The 18,798-nt window shown below is 39.8% G+C and overlaps 1 protein-coding gene across 2 annotated transcripts; it reads right to left on the bottom strand.

Annotated features, from left to right (window-relative positions):
- Positions 1-11,351: 11,351 nt before the first annotated feature.
- macc1 (MET transcriptional regulator MACC1) lies at positions 11,352-17,584 on the bottom strand. Of its 2 annotated transcripts, none has more exons than XM_004541514.3 (5): positions 17,452-17,584; positions 15,859-15,981; positions 13,723-15,770; positions 12,915-13,103; positions 11,352-12,828 (listed from the first exon to the last, which is right to left on the bottom strand). In XM_004541514.3, exons 2-5 carry the CDS (start codon positions 15,971-15,973, stop codon positions 12,625-12,627), a joined length of 2,556 nt encoding a protein of 851 aa, XP_004541571.1. In that variant the 5' UTR covers positions 15,974-15,981; positions 17,452-17,584; the 3' UTR covers positions 11,352-12,624. The 2 variants fall into 2 exon arrangements, with proteins under 2 accessions (XP_004541571.1, XP_076746057.1); XM_076889942.1 differs by lacking the exon at positions 17,452-17,584 and adding an exon at positions 16,246-16,263.
- Positions 17,585-18,798: the final 1,214 nt, after the last annotated feature.

Below are 18,798 nucleotides of genomic sequence, written 5' to 3'. Positions count from 1 at the left end.
CAACTCAGGCTCTCACTCTCGAAGCACTGAGTGAGAGCGAGATCCACAGAGACCTGTCTATTTTCTCTGCTCAGGTTTTGGAAGGCCGTGTTTCTCTATCAACCTTCTCATATCTATTGAAATAACAAACCACAGCCCTCCACATGTATGAGTCTCCCGCTATTGACAGTGATATTCATGTTCACTCCATTAAAGTGTAACCGCAATGAGTCCAGTGCCAGCTCGCCAAGATGGATCAACTGCACGGAATGAGAAAAGACAGAGGTGCGCTCTTCAAAGAGCAGCTCCAGATAGCGTCTAATCAGCCCTCGGGACTAACAAGGTCAAGCAGCAGAGTTGGATGACCACATTTTTTCCTCTGAAATACTCTCAAAATGTCCCAGTCTGTGGAGAAACCAGACATCGTAATCAGGGTTCTTTCTGATAGCGGGGGATGGCGAGATTTGGGGTGTTGAATTGGGAAGTGATGATGAAAACAGCCCTTTATAAGTTGTCTGGACACATAGGAGCCAAGACTGCTGAAGTTAGCTGTAAAAGAAAGCCTTTGAAAGCCTCGGCGCTTTGATGTTACAGGTTCTAATCGTGGCTCAAGCCAGATTTCACGGAGCAGAATACAAATTTACTTTGAGAAATGCAGCAAAGCCGAGCCCATCTCTGCCCCTTCCTTATCTAATAAAAATATCATTTTTTGAGAAGCGAAAGGCTCATGTTGTGCACAAAGAAGTGCAGATGTGTAGAGGCATGAGTGTGAGTGTAATGGATGTTCTGTTAAATCTCGTCATGTGATCCTAATGACTCTGCGGGATATCAGACAGCTCAACCGGACAATGACACCTTATTAGCCACTAAGAACCAACAAACGCCCAGTATGTTTTCACAGCTTGGAAACTCTGGGTGATGTGGGGACTGTGAAGAACTGGCATCCCAGCAGTATAATCTCGGCTTAAAACACACACAGACACACACTTGCACACACAAAACAAACACAGACCCTCCTCCGAGAGCTTGAGGAAGAGTTTCACTGGCCAAATGTTACTCACAAAACACAATTTATGTATTCTCTGTATTGAGAAAAAACAAGAACTCACTGATTTCTAAACTGTCAGTGAAAAACTAGAGCATAATCCAAATACATTTTATGGTCCTGCTTTATCTAATGCCTCGGTACCACTGAGTCATGCCTTCTGCTGGCTATAAAGCATGCTGCCATCCAGCAGACCACACACGCATTCACCCATGCTGCTGCAGCATGGAGACCAGTGCACTGACCCATGCAATGAAAATATCTGTTCACAGAGCTACAGTAGCTTTATCACATTTTGCTGGGCTGTAGGAGATCGACAGGTGCTGCACTGTGACATGGCACATAGTGACCAGTCTAATATAACATCATTGAAGGAACTCAAGTCAAAAAATTATACATCATAATCTGATTACATGTCTGTCAAAGCAGAGTATGAAAATGGTCCTATGAAGAGTATTGTACAGCTTGGATTAGAAACAGACAACTGACTTCAAGAAAGTCATACAGGGCACAAGCTGGAACATCACCAAAGAAGAGGAAGATCTATTTGTTTTCATTACATCTGATCTTTAAAAGCCTGTCAGTAATATCCAGTGTGGTTCATGCATTGCTAAAAACACTGCTCACAGTGCAATAAACAGCTGAGAAGAAAATACATAAAGGCTCTGGAGCTGACTTTCACATAAACTTTTTTTTTTATAGCCTTTCAGACTCTGCTGTTTGTTTGCCCACACTACTGGCACCAAATCCTAATCCCACCTGGGGCACCAAAGTAGCTGGAGCAGGGCCTTCACTAATGCCCTCCCCTACACTTATACAGAAGTGCATTTGGATGGACATGTGTTTACTTTCTCACGTATATAGAAATATGCCTTTTAACAACTGTGAAATCTCCGGGGAGAAAATAGCAACCTGTAGATTGTTAGTGACTATGAAACTTTACAATAAACTAAATTACAGTTTTCCACAGTTACTTTTCCAGAGTTGAAACTATGCAAACAACTGCACAAGCAATTTAATGCTTCTGCATTTAGCAGGGTTACATAGTTGTGCATTTTACTCCTTACTAGACAGTACAATTTATGAAGAAACTGTGGTAGGATTATTCTGACAGACCTGGTCTAGGCCTTGCTGCTTAAAAGGTGCAGGTTAACAGGTTGGATAAAAAGGATGGAATTTGAAAAAGTGCTTAGCCACTTTACTAGAGCACAGATGTACCTAATAAAGTGGCCATTTGTACTTAATATATTGGCCAGCAACTTTATTCAGTACACAGGTGTCCCTAAAAAAATTGGTAATTGTGTACCTAATCAAATGGCCTCATTTATACCTAATGTTGTGGTCAGAGGTGTACGTAGTAAAGTGTCCAGCCATTTTTAAAAGACACACAGATGTACCAAAAGTGCTGCAACTTTTTTAAGGCATAAAGTGGCTACATATATAGCTGCACCTGATTACGTGATAACAGGTATACATAATAAAGTGGTGTTTTTTTATGCCCACAGATATACCTAATAAAATGGCCAGAGGTGTATCTAATAAAGTGGGTGGCCATTTTAAAAGGTGCATGGTATACCTAAGAAAGGGTCCAAAGGTGTACCTAATAGAGTGGCCACAGATGCATACACAGGTTTGCTTGCTAAAATGGTCGCAGGTGTACCTGATGAAGGTGTACCAAATAAAGTAGCCAGTCATGTTCACTTTATCTGAGACACAGAGTGAGAAATTGGTTCACCAAACATTTTAGAAGACAGCTGAACGCGCTGAACCACTAACAATGTAGGAGCACTAAGATTAAATGCTTCCTTTTCAAAATATTGTTTGATGGTGCTGTACATTTAGGAGTGTCCTCCACTTCATATTTCATGAATGCAAAATATACATGAAAAGAAAAACAGACATGTTAAATTTTACATGGACATAATAGACATATATGACTGATTTATTTCCCGCTCAGACACTGAAAAATAACATTCATACAACTTAACTACAGCATTTCTTTCCAGAAACAGTGTAATTACTTGATAATAAACAGACCCAGCTCTCCTCAAATTTTACTGGATTTTTATCTGCTGGTGAAAAAGCTACAAATCTTGAATAGGTAAATGCCTTTGATCTCTGATTATTTTTCCCCCAATTTTGTCTCAACTATCTTGACAACAACAAAAAAAAACCTGTCACATTGCTGATGCTTTATGACTCTAGAGAACATAAATTAACCTCTCAGTCAAATATGTTTCCATAAAAATACTCAAATAAAAAATGTGGGACAAACTCTACAAAGCACAACAGCATAAAAAATGGGCTTTCTTGCAAAACCTTTACAGTAAATTGAGGTATCTGTGGAATGAGCATGAGTATTTTTATTGGAGCGCTCCCATATCCAGAAGTGCTCTGAAGGTGCATGTTGGCTCACAATCATGCTGTCAGTAAAAAAATAAGAAAAAATGTAACTGATTTGACACCCCCCCCCCCCCCCCCCCCCCCCCCCCCCACACACACACACACACACACCATTAACTCATTCACTGCCAGCCATTGGCAGTGAATGAGTTAAACCCATTGACTCATTCACTGCCATTGACGGCTATAGACGTCAATGGCAGTGAATGAGTTAAAGTGTAATCGGTCTTTGTATGAAATAAAGTAATTTAATGTTAGAAATGTAACAGCTGCATCTTTATCTCTGGCTTCAAGCCCATTAAAACAACACTGGCAGAGCACAGGCTGGACGACAACATAACATGGCATGTCACTGAGACTTGCAGTACGTTAAGTGATGAGGGTGGCTCTTCGCTCTAACCACACGTGCTGTGGGGACTCCCACCACAACTCCAATTAATAAAGCCTCTATGAGGAGAGATGAGGTCAAACAGAGTGCTCCAGCTGCACATGAGAAAGAACACTTTAAAGAGGGATGATAGGCAGGGATGCGGGGGTGGTGGTGGCGGTGGAGTGATCAGGACCAAAGACGCAAAGGAAAGCATCATATCCAGCGCCAAAAACAACAGAGGAGGGGTGTGAAGGGTGTCAGACAGACAGACAGACAGACAGACAGACAGATAGATAGATAGATAGATAGATAGATAGATAGATAGATAGATAGATAGATAGATAGATAGATAGATAGATAGATAGATAGATAGATAGATAGATAGATAGACTCATCCCTCTATGACAGTATCATTAGGTGGCTTTCAACCAGTGGGCACCAATAAATTCAGACTCCCAGGGAAGCCTTTGGAAGTAGACACTAACTCTCCCCTGAACCGCAGCTGTGTTCCCATCTCCTCCAGATTTCTGCTCACCTCTGCTCCTCCCCATGTGTCAGTTAAGGGCGACCTCCTCCTCCTCCTCCTCGTTCTTTAGGCAGACCAATCTGTCAGGACCCAATAGGCTACCTTTCCAGCTATGTTGTTTTTGGAATAGTAGCCCTTCAGCCCCACTTGTTCTCCCTCTTGGTTGACAGAAATTAGTCAAGAGGACACTATTCTGTGACAGATTTATCCCCCATCCCTTATCTCCATTGAATAGTAGATAGCAGGTTTTGTGTTGCTGGTGTTTTGTTTTGGGTTTTTTTTTCTCATGATGTGTTAACTCATCAATGTGGAAGTTGTGTGGTCATGATGGCCACCCAGCTAGTTTCAAGATGTGAAGTTTGACTTCAAGTTAGGTATGAAAATGTTATCTGACTAGACTTTCCAATACATAACCAACAGTCATGGCAGAAGTATGAGCTTCATTTGGATGATGAGGGCTTGCTTGTTGTTGTAATATGTAGACATCTGCAGCTTAAAACTGCTCTTACCATCTGCTAGATTTTTTGAAGTCGTAAAACAGAGATGAAAAAAGGAATATGTACCATGCAACCACCGGCAGTTGTGACATTAAATAGGCTTTTACTGTAGTTAAAAACACCTTGCAGTAATCAGGTATAATATTATTTTGATTTCTTCTAGGCTTCTGAATTTCAGTGGAAATTATTATCTGTTTTACTCCAGCATGATAATTGGACTACTCTGCAGAGGCTTTGAGTCAGCAGCTCAAGCAGGTCATCCACTAATAAGAAGGTTGGTGGTGCAACTGCTGGCTGCTCCAGTCTGAAAGTTAATCCTTGGCCAAGAGACCAGACCCAAAGTTGCTCTTTGCATCCATTGGTGTGTGAATGTTAGATAGAGAAGCACTAAGGTCTAGAGAAAAGTTCTTGTGTAAATGAGGCATGTCGTATAAACCTCTATGTGTTCAAGTAGACTATAAAAGTAAAGAATGGGTCAATTTGCCATTTTACCACTACAGTTAAAATGTTGTCAGGGATATTGGTCAAACGTACGCAAAAGTCAAGTCATGAAATGACTCAGAAAACCTTTCATGATCTATTTACTTTCATGATCTATTTACTTACAGGCAATCCTGTGCCTCATATACTGTATAATTATAAGACCACTTCATCCAGTAAGACCTGAACAGTAACCCTGAACTGTTCAGGTCTCACCGTCTGTTGTTGTGATTTGGCACTACATCATTACATAAATAAAACATAATTGAATTAAACAACTTAATTTAAATGGAAACATTAAAAAACTGCTAAATTGTTATTTTTTTAACCTAAACATTGTAATCCCATGAATCTTTGGGCTGATAGGTGCTGAACTTTGTGTGTTGTACATACTTTAAGCAAGAATTTACTTGTAGTTTCAGTATTTAAAAAAAGTTTATTAGTAATTAGCAGTTTCACCAAAGTCCATCCTGCTTCAATGCTCTCACATTTGGTTGTCACAACCTTTTTTTTTCTTTTCCACTGCATTAATTATCACATGACCACTCAGGTTTATACATACTAAGGGCAAAATTTCCTGGAGTTGCACATTGGGAATCACAGCCCTCAATAAAACAGTTACAAGTAACCACCTACAACAACACAATAGTACTGTTGCATTCACTGATTAAACCCCCCCCCCAAAAAAAAAACAAACCAATTGTGCGATTACTTCAGAACAAGTTTTATGTACTTTAAAAAGTTACTAATTCATAAAACATCCCTGCAGGTACTTCAAAGGCCTTTAAAGCCCTTGTAAAAGAAATACCCCAGGTCTGACGAATGAATGGAGCCATGATGTAAAAATCACAAACCTATTAAGAAGAAAAAACACTACTAGAGTTTCAGTAGTGATATGCTCACTGTCAAAATCTTATGCCACAATCCTGCACATTCCCATGTCTCATTCCCAGCTCTCCTCCATCTGGTTTGTACATTATCGATGGAGTGGGATTGTCACAGTTGGTACGTCAGCCCCGTCAGCAGATACACTCTCTGCACCTCCTCCACACCGTCATGGTACACCTGACAAAACCTACTGCATGATAGGATGTGATCACATCAGCAAAAATAAACCAGTCTGCTAACTAGGGAGCAGAAAGAGAAACACTTTGCCACCATCCCCTTGAAGGCAAAGCAATTGTGCTAAATTGAGGACTTTGGTTTGAGTTGCAGATGCGGATGTTTATAAATAGCAGAGCGGGTTTATTTGTGTGTTCTAAATTTCCTCAGTTTTTATCTCAGGGTTCTGGCATGATGAAACTAGGGTTCTGCAAAGTTGCTTGATGGAAAAAGTGAGAGTGAGAGCAAATAAAGTGTCCAAGGATGTGGATGGCGATTACTCACAAAGCCTCTCTGAACACTGCCAAACACTTCAGGTTGTTTTTTTTCCCAGTGAGTCATTTGGTAACAGAGCTTCCTCCATCCCAGCGGTGGTCATGGGAAGAGGCTCCGAGCGGGGCTGTTAGTCAGAAGAAAGACATTGATCTCCGGGCAACAATCGACACCTTGTAAAATGCTTGTGCACTGCAAATCTGCTAAAACTGGAAACTACAGACCTTTCCAAATCTGTAAAACTGCAACCATCTCTGTTTTGTATTAGGGATTTGAAGACTTTTGTTTTCGCTCATGTTATGCAATGGTACAGGATGCATGTTAAATGCAGCTATAAAATTTCTGTGTTGGTGAGAATAGAAACAGCTGAATTATTGTGTCTCTTATTGCTGTTGAACCTAAACCGATACACCTCTGATTTTCTACCATCATTTTTTATTGTAGATATTCTTTTAGTGGTTTTGTTTTTGTTTCTCTAATATATGGAGTCCAGCTATGGTGCAGGTTGCTGTGGTCTCGGCACTTCATCATGCTCTGAGTGACTATAACACTGGTGATAAATGAAGTGCAGCCAAAGAAACTGTAAACCCATGTTTTTCTGCTGACTTTTTCTAATTGCTGAACTTTCTCCTCTTTCACATCATCTATTACCAAATTATTAGAGTCTAATCTGAAAGTGGTGGAGAGCAGGGGACAGTGGGGGCTGGAGAGAAGGAGTGGGAGACACCACTGCTACCTTTGCAGCGTGCATAAATCACCAGGCTAATAAATTGAAAGCTAAATGACTTCTTGCCCTCAACATATATCATGGACGCAAACCAAATGAAGCCTTATATACCCTGGAGGACAGAGGAATGCTTCTGTTCATAACAGTGATTTGTGGATAGCTCCCATGGCTGCTGGCTTCAGAGAGTCACACTCTGTGGACTCTGAGCATGCCCACTTATAACAGCAGGGATACTTGTTGAGATTTTTTTTTGTTGAGTTAAAAATAGGAACAATCCAAACTGCTTGCAGGTCAGAACAAGATGCAGGCATTGGAGTATAAAGGTGCATTACTGCGCATGCTTTATTTGTCTTCCTGAGAGAGTTTCATAATGTTGATGAGTTATTATTATTCCCTAAACGGAAATAAGACATAATTAACACATAATTTAGGATATTATTTTTATTTATTTATTACAAGAGTGCTGTTAGGTAACGACATGTCAGAGCTACGTAGAATGAGCAACTTGGTCAATGCAACAGTGCCACCCACTGGACTGGACTGGAAGTGTCGGTTCTGTAACGATGGAGGTTTGAACGAATAGATAAATAAAGTTTTCCTTGTCAGTCAGCATTACATAATATTCACAACAGTAGAAAACTATGAATGCTAGCAAAGGGAAAAGCTAAAATGCATTTAAAATGTGATTTTTTTGTCCAATACAGCACATATCCCAGAGGACTCCAACGTTTAAGGAGCTAGATAAATCATCTGTATCTGTCAGTAAAAGGAAGATTTAGTGTTGACAAGCGCAGAAATGCTCTTTTGATCTTGTTCTGCTCGGCTTTATCGGCTTTTAACTGTGAAGGAATGAAATATAAGGTAGTGCATTTTCTCCTTCATGAATGTGAAGGCAGCATAAATGGTCACACACCATAAGATCTGAGGGCAGGTAGAGGATACTCAACTGTAATAATGACTCAGTTAATTCATCATCCAAATGTACATGGAAAAACAAATTAATAGGCCAAAGGTTTCCTTGGCAGATAGTTGGGAAAAGAGAAAAAGCAACAAGCAATGAAGAATTTTTTATCTCCCTGGTCAGAAATAATATTATGCCAACGTCTCCTTAATCCCACGCAGATCAGCGGAGCAGACTGAGCAGCTGAGATGAGCGTTGCTTGTGGGATCTCATGCTCATCACTGCAATGATGAACAGGGTTAAAATCTGCAGTGGGCTTTGGCTCTAGTGAAATGAGAGGAAATATATGAATGTGTGCTGTACAAACATAACCTGAACGTAGCAGAACAAGCCTCCCCTGTGCTTAGATTGATGATGAGAGCTTAAAGTTTTAAGGGGTGCAGTTGGTACAAGTGTGGGAACATTTTCAGTGTCTCATTTTGTTCTCAACTACAACTCCAAGGAGCTTAACACCGTCTTCCTTGATACAGTTGAAAATGTTCTGACTTATGAGCAGGACTTTGCACAGAGTTTTGGCCGGGGTGTCAGTGACAAAGACTTCTTGATGTGCTGATATCTAATGAGAAGCACTTAGTAGCTCCTGTGGGCTCTGAGTTTTGAGTGAAACAAAGCAGAAGACGGTGTGAATGATCGGGGCAAATTACTGGAACAAAGTCTCATTTTATGGATCATAAACTGTAGTTTTATTGTCGGCCTGCAGTTAATTCATAGGAGAAGTATGAGCTAGTTTGCAAACATAAGAAAAAGACTCTGACGTGCATCGATTTGAATGCTATAAACTGTTATCTGCACTGTCACACTGCTGCTATAAAAGACTCCCAAAACAAAAGTGGTCACATCGTGTTAGCTTCAAAGTTTAACGCCTCAGCGCACCTTAAAAACAGGGACTCGAAAACACACTGTCCATTTTCAAACTGGAACACTTTAATTGTTGAATCACTTCACTGTGATAGAATCAGCACAGACTTTACAACATTTCCTGTTGAGACACCAAATCTGAAGCACATCCTTCACTATTAAATGACTAAAAAATGTCTATAAAAAGCATTTGTTATCCAATATATATATATGTGTGTATATAATAAAGACTAAACCACTATATTATTTCACAGTTTTGCATATTTTTAGCCCTGTTTAAGTTCTGTAGGGCTCATTTGTAATTGGTACACTCTGAATGCATCTACTTCCTATATTAATTGGATGAGTCATTCTGTGTCCTGAACACATCACATTAGTCAATAACTAGTATGTTTATGGATATTTAATTACAAATGTTTCATTATAGCTCACATTATTGCTTTTTTAAAAGGATCGAATGCTTGAACCCAAGGATCGTGGAGATAATCTCACAGAGAAATCATTTCTCTGGACCTACCAGTGGTTATTATGACTAAAACAGGGAACCTTTTGTCCCATTTCCTAATGAAGGATGAAGTGTGCACAGAGCAGCGCTTTAAAAATAGCCGTGGGGATCAAATATTCTGGTCTTCTCAAAATAAGCATGTCAAATTTAAAATGTGTTACTAAACCTTAAGTATAGTTCTATCTGGGGCCATTCTTGTCTCTGGGGATAATTTGAGTGTTTTTCTATGAAGAATTTGACTGTTTTTCAAATATGCTGTGAGTTTTGATTTCCTCACTGTCCCACTGTCTTGGTGATTTGACCTGAATGAATGTTTTTTTCTTTTTTTAGAAGAAACAACAAAGTTTGATTAATCTTAAAGAAAAAGCTTCTTTTCTATGAAGTGGTAGCACTACTGAAAATGGGGGATAAGGCTTGTGTGGTGTTACTATGAAAAATAATCTGATGCATACAAAAGTAGGCTGTGTGGTTTCACTTTTCACCATCAGAGGTGCCGTAATTCTTTGTGCCACAGATTCAATAAGCTGCTGGAAACATTCCTCAGAGATTTGGGTCCATATTGACATGATAGCATTACACAGTTCCTGCAGATCTGTCAGCTGCACATCCGTGATGGTGATTGTGGAGTCTAGTTGAAAACAGTGAGCTCATGGTTGTGTTGAAGAAGCCAGTTTGAGATGATCTTTGCTTTGAGATGTGGCAAGATATGGTTATCCATCTGGAAGCAGCCATCAAAAGATGAGAACATTGTGGTCATAAAAGGATGGTGCTTTGTTATTTGACCTCATCAAAAACTCAGACTCATGAGACCAGGCAACATTTTTCCAGTCTTCTATTGTTCAGTTTTAGTGACCCCTTGTGTAGCCATAGTTTCTTGTTTTTAGCTGACGGCGTCTTCTACGGTAGCCCATCTGCTTCTATGTTGTGCTTTCATAGATGCTAACTACCATGCTACATTAAAAGTCTCTTAAATCATCTTTCTTCCCCATTCTGGTGCTCAGTTTGAACTTCAGCAGGTCATCTTGACCATGTCTACATGTTGAAATGCATTAAGTTGCTGCCTTGTGATTGTCTGCAATAGATATTTGTGTCTTTTGTTCCTAATGTTACCTGTAACATTTGTCCTGCTAAATTAATATTATGCAGGTTTATCAGTCCTTAGAAAAAGCATTGTTGCATCTTATACAATCACCTCAGCACTTCACTCTGCTGCCTGATACCACTTTCCTGTCTTGATTTACTTTTCCCACACTGTAATCAGTGAGCAAAAGGAAAGTCAATTCAGCGTTCTCTGCTCTCTGTTTAACTGAGAACTGGCACATAATGCTTTCGACTGAAACTAGCTTAAACAAACAGGTAAAAGCAAACAGCAAGAGAAGATCAATGGAAAACACTGACACACAAGATGTGTCGTTTGACTTCATTAAAACTGGAAAAACAGGAGACACATATAAGCTTTGAAGTATTCAAATATTGTTAAAATATCTATCTTTATCTGTCTGTCTATTTTCATCACTGGGATGCACAAAGACCTTACTGTTATGATGCAATCATCGGAGTTCTGTACCTGTATATTAAAACAAAAGATGATCACAATAGATTTATATATTTTTATATTTATTCACATCTTATTCTTCTTTCTTTTTTTCTTTTTTCTTTTTACATACAACGTGGTATCAAAGACTGAAGGCAGTGTGTACTGTACATGGCACCACTCTCCATTTGACAAAAAAACCCAACATTACATTATGAATTATGAACACACTGCAATTACAATGTATACATTATAAAAGTACTGTTTTTGTGCATGTCTAAAATATTACATTACATTAGAAAAATAGCACTAATATTTAAGAAAACAACAGTTTAAGTTACATTATAGTAGCTCCTTAACAGTTTATTTACTGCCATCAAGGTACTTTGACTTTGGTCGTGCGTTTTTATTTTCAGCACGCAGACCTAACACTTCATTCACGGACTCAGAAATGCAACCCTAGATTTCTTTCTTTTCTTTTTTTTGCAACAGTGTTCACATTTATCGGTTTCATGCAGCTACTTTACATTATATTATAGAAAAGCCTTAAACTTTTTTTAAACTCCACTGATACAAACACTTAGAGGAGCCTTGCTGTGGATCCTGTTTCAGAGAACTCACCAATTATTGGTTACAATAACTATGCAAAAACTGTTGGTGGAAGCGTCTTGAAAGGTGTAGAAACAGCACATGTATTGGGAATGTATTTTTAATAATACAAATTTGTGTAAAATTACCTTTCGACTGAAAGGCAATGGAATAAAAAGACAAACAAATAAAGCAGAAGGAGTCCTGAGGCACTCTGCTGGTTAGAATTTTGGAAACATTTATAGAAAAGTTATAGAAAGATGACATAGTTGGAGGAAAAAACAAAAAACCCTTTTCGCATATCAACGATAGAGGATGGATTTGTGTAACTGTAATATTATTTTTTGTAAATAATTTTAACCAACAGAGTGCCTCTGGACTCATTCTGCTTTTATTTAGTTGTTTTAACTGACTCATGAGCAGCTTTTATCTTTTATCTGACAAATAATTACACATCAGGAGCATTGTTAATACCCAGGACACCTGATGGTAGTTGGCTAACCTCATGGAGATTTGACAGAAGGAAAATTAACTTTAACGACATGTGGCATTTCACTATAACAGACATCACACTTTAATTTTCTCATATTTTTCTCAACAGTGTGTTAGCTGTTCTAATATATAATGTAGCTGTGTGAGTTCTAATGCTCTGTGCAGAAAATGAACATCGAGACAAAGTAAGCAAAGCCACAAGACAACCAGAAAAGATATGTAACATGACCATTCGAACCTCACCACCTTGTAACAAAAGATGTTTTGATTGCTGGAAGAGGAGGTTTAGGCTTTTGGGTAAGCAGAGGCTCGAAAGACATCGAGGCAGTTCACTGTGACGAGCACACCGGTCAGGTGCCTCCAATGTCTCGTGGCAGGGTTTTTCATTTTGTCCAGGGCCAGGTGCAGATCCTGGATTAGGTCCTTGTAGCTATCTCCATAGCGAAGACTCCAGGAGTACAGAAAGTCATAGGCAGGCTTCCACATTGACTGAAACAGAACACATCGTTATTCTTTTTTTAATTGTCAGATGTGAAACTTCGAATAACTTTCCTAAAACAAAACATTTAACTGACCTGGGGACCGACTTCACCGTTCTTCCCTCGATGTGGTGCTTCATGCGTAGCTATTTGTGTGCTTGAGAACTTTCCCATTTTCTCAGCGAGCTCCCGCCATCGAATTCCCAGTTCCACGGCGGTGGACAGAATGACAGTGTTCTGTATGACCTGGGCAACAAGACTCACTGAATCCATCCTCAGCAGGCCCTTGACAACCATATTAAAAATACAAATTAGCTATAATGAAAGCAATTAGAGAGTACAGTGTGAGGCAAAGCAGAGGGGATTTTAAAGGAATAGTTCATCCCAAAGCTGTCAGGTAAAGGAAGCCTGCAGCGACCTAATGTTGCTCAGGTGAGCGGAGGGGGATGTAGTTCCAGGTCGGGTAGATCCATGCTTACTTTTTCACAGTGTGAAGTCTGTAGTTTTTAGACAGAAAATAGTTCCAACATCAAATGAGGTTTGTGGATTTTTTTTGTAATTAGGTCACATTTTTCTGGAAATAGGACTTAAATGCAAATTTCTGGTGTATTTTTTTGCCTGCTAGTTCATGACGTTAAAGAGAAGAAAAGTCTTTATAGCTAGTAACTCAAAGATTAGTCAACATACAAAGACAAAAAAAACATATATTGATAAACTGTATTATAGACCAGAGGAAAAACACAAACACTCAGCATTGATCTAAGATAAGGCAGCATGAGTATTAGGCAGCCACTATAGCTGCTAACCTGACACTGGGGAACGTGACATCGGGATGAACCTAGCATGTTGCAAGCATAATGAAAATGGACCAAAAACAAGGCCACTATTTACTTCCTGTACTTACAACGATGAGTTCATGCAGAAACTTCCTGCCCCTCACAGTGTGGCAGTCTTCCTTCAGCTTCTCCAGAATGCACGCCACTTTATCGGGCTCAGTTTCAGCATGCCTCCGTATGAGTGCGTCCTGAGGCAGCTTGGTATACCCTAAAGCATCTGCAAAACATCTCCAGCTGGTAATGTGCTCGGTGACCAGTGTCTGGATGGCAGAGTACATGTAAGTAAGTTTCTTAAAGGGCTTCGTCATGTTCTCCAGAAGGACTTCTGTGGTCACTTCAATGTCATAGAAGTCCATCACCTGGTCCCTAGTTATGAGTTTGATGTTTTTGCAGTGAATCAAACCAGTCTTCCCTCGGAGGAATCCGATATACCACTCTTTGACTTTTGAGTTTCCCACAGACTTAACTGGATTTCTGGAAAGGAGAGCCACTGTGTCACCCTTGAAGTACTCCAGGAGATATTCTACACGTGGCTGACGAAAGACAGACTTTAGGGCCACACCGTAGCACTGCAAGTTCACAGGCCTGTCTGTGAATTCTGGTAAATTTGAATGACATTCCTCAGTGATGGGAATAGGTTTTATCATTTTGACCGGCCTTTCTATCTGTCTGGTCGCTCGCTTTTCTGATCTGATGGGTGCAGCAGGAGGGGAAGGCACCTGAAAATCTGCAATAGCTGAACTGTTTGATTCCTTCACTTGTAAATCTAGTTTAAAAGGGGTCATGTCTGCATTACCAGAACTAGATAATGCAATGGGCAGATGCAAAACTGTCCCTATTTTCAGCTGACTTTCTCTCACTTCTTTCAGTTTGTCTTCAGCTTTGATTTTAAACATCGAGTCAGTAATGCCGACTTCAACATGAAGGTTGCTGAGCTTGTCTGGTTTAAAGCGATGTTTTCCCCAAAGTTGCAGCACAACAGGAGGCAGGTATTTGTTGCCTCTGCAGATATCAGAAAACGGGAGCTTTGGTGGAACGTCCTCATGGCAACAGACAACTATCACGATCTTAAATGATGGGTGGATGTATCTGGGACCATAAACTGCGACAGTGATTTTGCGGTCAAGGTAATCCCAGACTGATGTAGCAGGGGACTGCAGTGCAGAGGCCTCTGCAACTGCAATCACAAAAAAGTGTGTCTTCAGATCCTGGAGCTTCAACTGCATCGTATTCTTGTGAACGTAACAGTCATTCAATCTGTTGTAAGGGCCTGTTCTTTTGTTGGACACCAGCCCGTATAAAGTGGTCATCACCTGACTTGAATCATCACTCTTCACCTCTCCTGACAGTTTCATCTCCAGGGACAAAGTTTCCTTTGTGTTGATGTTGCTGAGAACCACCTCAACGAGGGGACTCATGGTTGTCATGTAGTTGTTGTTGAGTCCAGGGGGAGGATTTAGCACTGCTTTGAGTGTAACTTCCTGGACTTCTCCAGGAGGAACATGTCCTTCTGGTATATGGATGGTAATTCCTGACTCCGGTAACTGTACTGAGCCACCAGCGTGGCCAATCTTGCAGATAACTTGAAAGTTAGTGGCCTGGGTCTGAGCCCATCCAGGGCTCTGGCTAATCACATTCAGGTCCAGGCATGAGCGTGTTAGCTGCCTATGGCTCAGCCAAGCCATTTTATAGGCCTCTCTGTCATTCTTTAGCCACTCAAAATCTGGACTCAGCACCGGCACTGGAGGTGCGAAGGTGTTCTCCTGTCTCAGCACCTTTCTTTCTATATCATCCATGATGTGTGAAGTACTCCTCCATCTCCCAGACTTGTTGCTGATGTTCTGTCTGCTCTCCAGAAAGTTGCTCACGTTGCCTTCATCGGAAGAAGTGCTGATGGCATCGTCGTTACTTGTGTACTGATGCCCTTTATGGTCTTCATGTAAATCTGATGAATCAAAACTATGCTTGTCTGTGCCGATGTGTACAATATCTTCTAAGAAAGGGTTTGACGCAGATATCTTGTTCCAAAAAGGATTTTTAGTCGGAGATGAAAGTGAAACGTTTGACTGCAAAAATGTCCAGTCAGAGTTTTGTGTCTGTCCTGACACGAGCCCACCTGTGAAAATTGAGATGGGGGTTAACATTATTACCACATGTTCAAATTCAAAGCACAGGTCACTTAAGCTTGAAACTGAGCTTTTTACCATTCAAGTTATTGCTGGGTGGGGCGCTGTCAGTCAGATCAATCAGGGTGCCCTCGGATTTACTCCGCATGAGACTCCCAACACGACGGAAGGACCTGGTTCTTCCAGCTGCCATATTTTCATCTGTAAACATAAACATGGATTCATTATTTTGGGGCGTAATTACATTACTCCTCAAACAATATAATAGGAATCCCAGTGCAAATCAGCTGCTCATCAGAAAATGAACAGCAATCAGATGACAATTAAGTCACTACTAAAGCGAAATATTTATAAACATTTGAATATTTGCTTTTTTTTTTCAAACAAAACAAGAAATAATCTGGAACTAAGGACATAATAATCAAGCTATACAATTTAATTATGAAGATAATAACTAAGAAATACCTTGGTATTAGAGGATGCTTTTAGCTGGATGATATTAGACTGAAATGTAAATAACAGCTTAATAACAAAAGCAAATGTTTGCTGTAAGGCAAAGACAGTTAAAAAGAGTATGGTACTGTTAAAAAAATATAACCTCTGTGCAAGAAAATTATAATTTCTGTGTAAATATTTGGAATTAAAAAGTTCTTGGCACTTGTTTCCATATTATTACATCTAGTTATTATCCCATTATACACATTTCTGTCTAATATAATTCTGCTGAAAACCATGCTTGATCTCAAACTCTAACTTGGTAATTAAACGCTAATTAAATTGTATTATGTAGCTACTGTCTCTTTATTTCCACAATATTACCCCACTATTAAGACTTTATTAATGGGATACCATTATTTTACTTCCAGTTTGGATTTAATATAAAAGCAAGTGGCAGCCCTACAAATATCTGTAAATATAGATGAATTTGAAAGTGTTGTGACAGGTGGCAACAACCTTCACAATAAAAGTAAAGCTACAGCTTTGTTCTGTCTCACAGGTGTTTCGTCAGGCAGAATGGGCCCCAGGGTTTCGGCGGAGCTTCAGTCTGTTACAGAAAGCTGCTCCAAACTGTCTGAACTCTTCAGTTTGTTACTTGTTTGCGTAAAATGACACTACCCATTCAATAGTTGTCACAGTGAGTCAGTCATTAATAATGTGGTTTCTTACACCAGTGCACAAAAACAGGTTGGTCTTGTCAAGCCTATGACACACTAGTCACTTCACAAAGAGCTTCTTCCTATGATCAAAGTCCAGTCCTATTGTACTACAGACCGTGTATTTTCCGAAGAAACACTGCTTTACTTGATCTGCATTGCATTTCCTTTCCATTATTATTCGAGGCTGAGCAAACAGCTCCAATTAAATTCACGCGAACATTATTTTTTCCCCTCTGATCAGATGAAAACACTATCAAGCAAATCTTTGATTCATTCACAATCCGATCAGAAACACTTTAACACAAAGTCCCTCAGCTCCAGCTTCTCTAAACACATCTACAACATCAAGACACGCGTCACTGCCATTTTCGCACCTGAACAGGTGTAGACTTCACTGAGTAGCGACAAAGTCATAAAGTCTAACGCCTCGGCTGTTCATCTGAGTGCTCCTAATATTAACACCAAGACGAAAAACTATTAGATACGAGACAAAGAAATCAAAGTTTGATCTAACCGTCAGCACGAGATGTTTGTAGATTTCCTTCAGCTCTTTGGCTAGAAAAGAGGTCAATCCAGTATCATCAGCGCTGCTTTTTAGGGCGTGAAAACGAGAACCCCGACCTCCTCACGTCACAGCTTCTTCTTAGTCTATTTGCCTTTGGCCACTAAGCATTTTGGGACTGGAAGTTTAAATTATTACCGGAATCCCGGAGGAGGAGTGGCCTTAGGTAGACAGTGCCTACAATATCCACAATGCAACACAGTGTTTACGCACGCATGAAACTGAGCGATACTCGTGGTTTCGATGTAAGTGTGACTTGACTGATAAGCGCTATAGGGGTTGCAAAAACATATTAGACAGGCTGGTGCACCGACATGAAATAAGGTTAATTTACACAGCCTGAAGAAGCATAACTGGTTTTATGTATTTATATATATATTATATATATATTTTTTTTGTACATGGTTGCAACGCGTGAAAGTCACGCAGTGTATAGTTAAGCCAAAAACAACAGAAAAACCTACCATTTCTCTTGCTTCTCAGTTTACTGAATGTGTTTGCTGTTTTTTCATGGTCTTCACTGTGGCATTTTATCGCTGCATTTCGAGTAACAACATAAAAGGAGCTTAATCGTTAGCACAAACTTAAGGATAAGTTACAGTGTAACTTACACTGATGATTTAGCGCTCATATAAAAAAAAGATAAGGGCAGAGCTCGGTAGTAGACGTGTATGTAAGTTACAACTTGAGGAATCTTCCGGCTGTTATTGTTGTTGTTACTGAATATCCTGCTAAAGCTGAAATGTTCCTTCAGAACTGTTCGACTGGCCTGTGGTCTCTGATGTAAGCCCTTTCATCCTCAAGCAATTCTCCAGGAATGCAATAAGCACTCTTGAGTAGATTATGACACTGGAAGTAAAAAAAGAAACGGCCTTTGGTTGCTGTAGCTTGGATTTCGCTGTGGGTAATAATCATCTGCTGATACAGAGTGTATAGGTCTAAGTAGCAAGCATTTGCAAACCTGTTATATATAGCATATTCATGCTATATATTCATGTTTCTATTTTACTGAAATGTAGTGCATTCTCCTTCATATATGGTGACTCAAAACTGCCCATCGGTGTGAATAGTTGTCTGTCTGCACAAAACAAAAAAACTTTGCACAGATTAACTTGGTAACCTGTCCAGAGTGTACCACACCTCTTGTCCTATGGTAGCTGGAATGGGCAACCCTGAATTAGACAAGTGGAAGAAAACAGATGGATGGATGTTGTACAATATATTTATGTTTTTTGTTTGTTTGTTTTCACTTTGAGGCTTTCTTGTTCTTCAGTGTAACCAGTGGCTTGCATCATGTTG

Source organism: Maylandia zebra, linkage group LG11 (assembly GCF_041146795.1).
Source record: "Maylandia zebra isolate NMK-2024a linkage group LG11, Mzebra_GT3a, whole genome shotgun sequence".
NCBI lineage: Eukaryota > Metazoa > Chordata > Actinopteri > Cichliformes > Cichlidae > Maylandia > Maylandia zebra.
This window is presented reverse-complemented; position numbering and strand designations above follow the sequence as displayed.

Excerpts from the sequence above, each read along its gene's own strand:
- macc1 (XM_004541514.3), bottom strand. The coding sequence starts at position 15,973 with ATGGCAGCTGGAAGAACCAGGTCCTTCCGTCGTGTTGGGAGTCTCATG. Across the intron at positions 13,104-13,722 it reads TTCTGCATGAACTCATCGTT|GGCCTGCTGAGGATGGATTC; the intron begins GTAAGTACAGGA and ends ATGGTTGTCAAG. Across the intron at positions 12,829-12,914 it reads ACGGTGAAGTCGGTCCCCAG|TCAATGTGGAAGCCTGCCTA; the intron begins GTCAGTTAAATG and ends GTTCTGTTTCAG.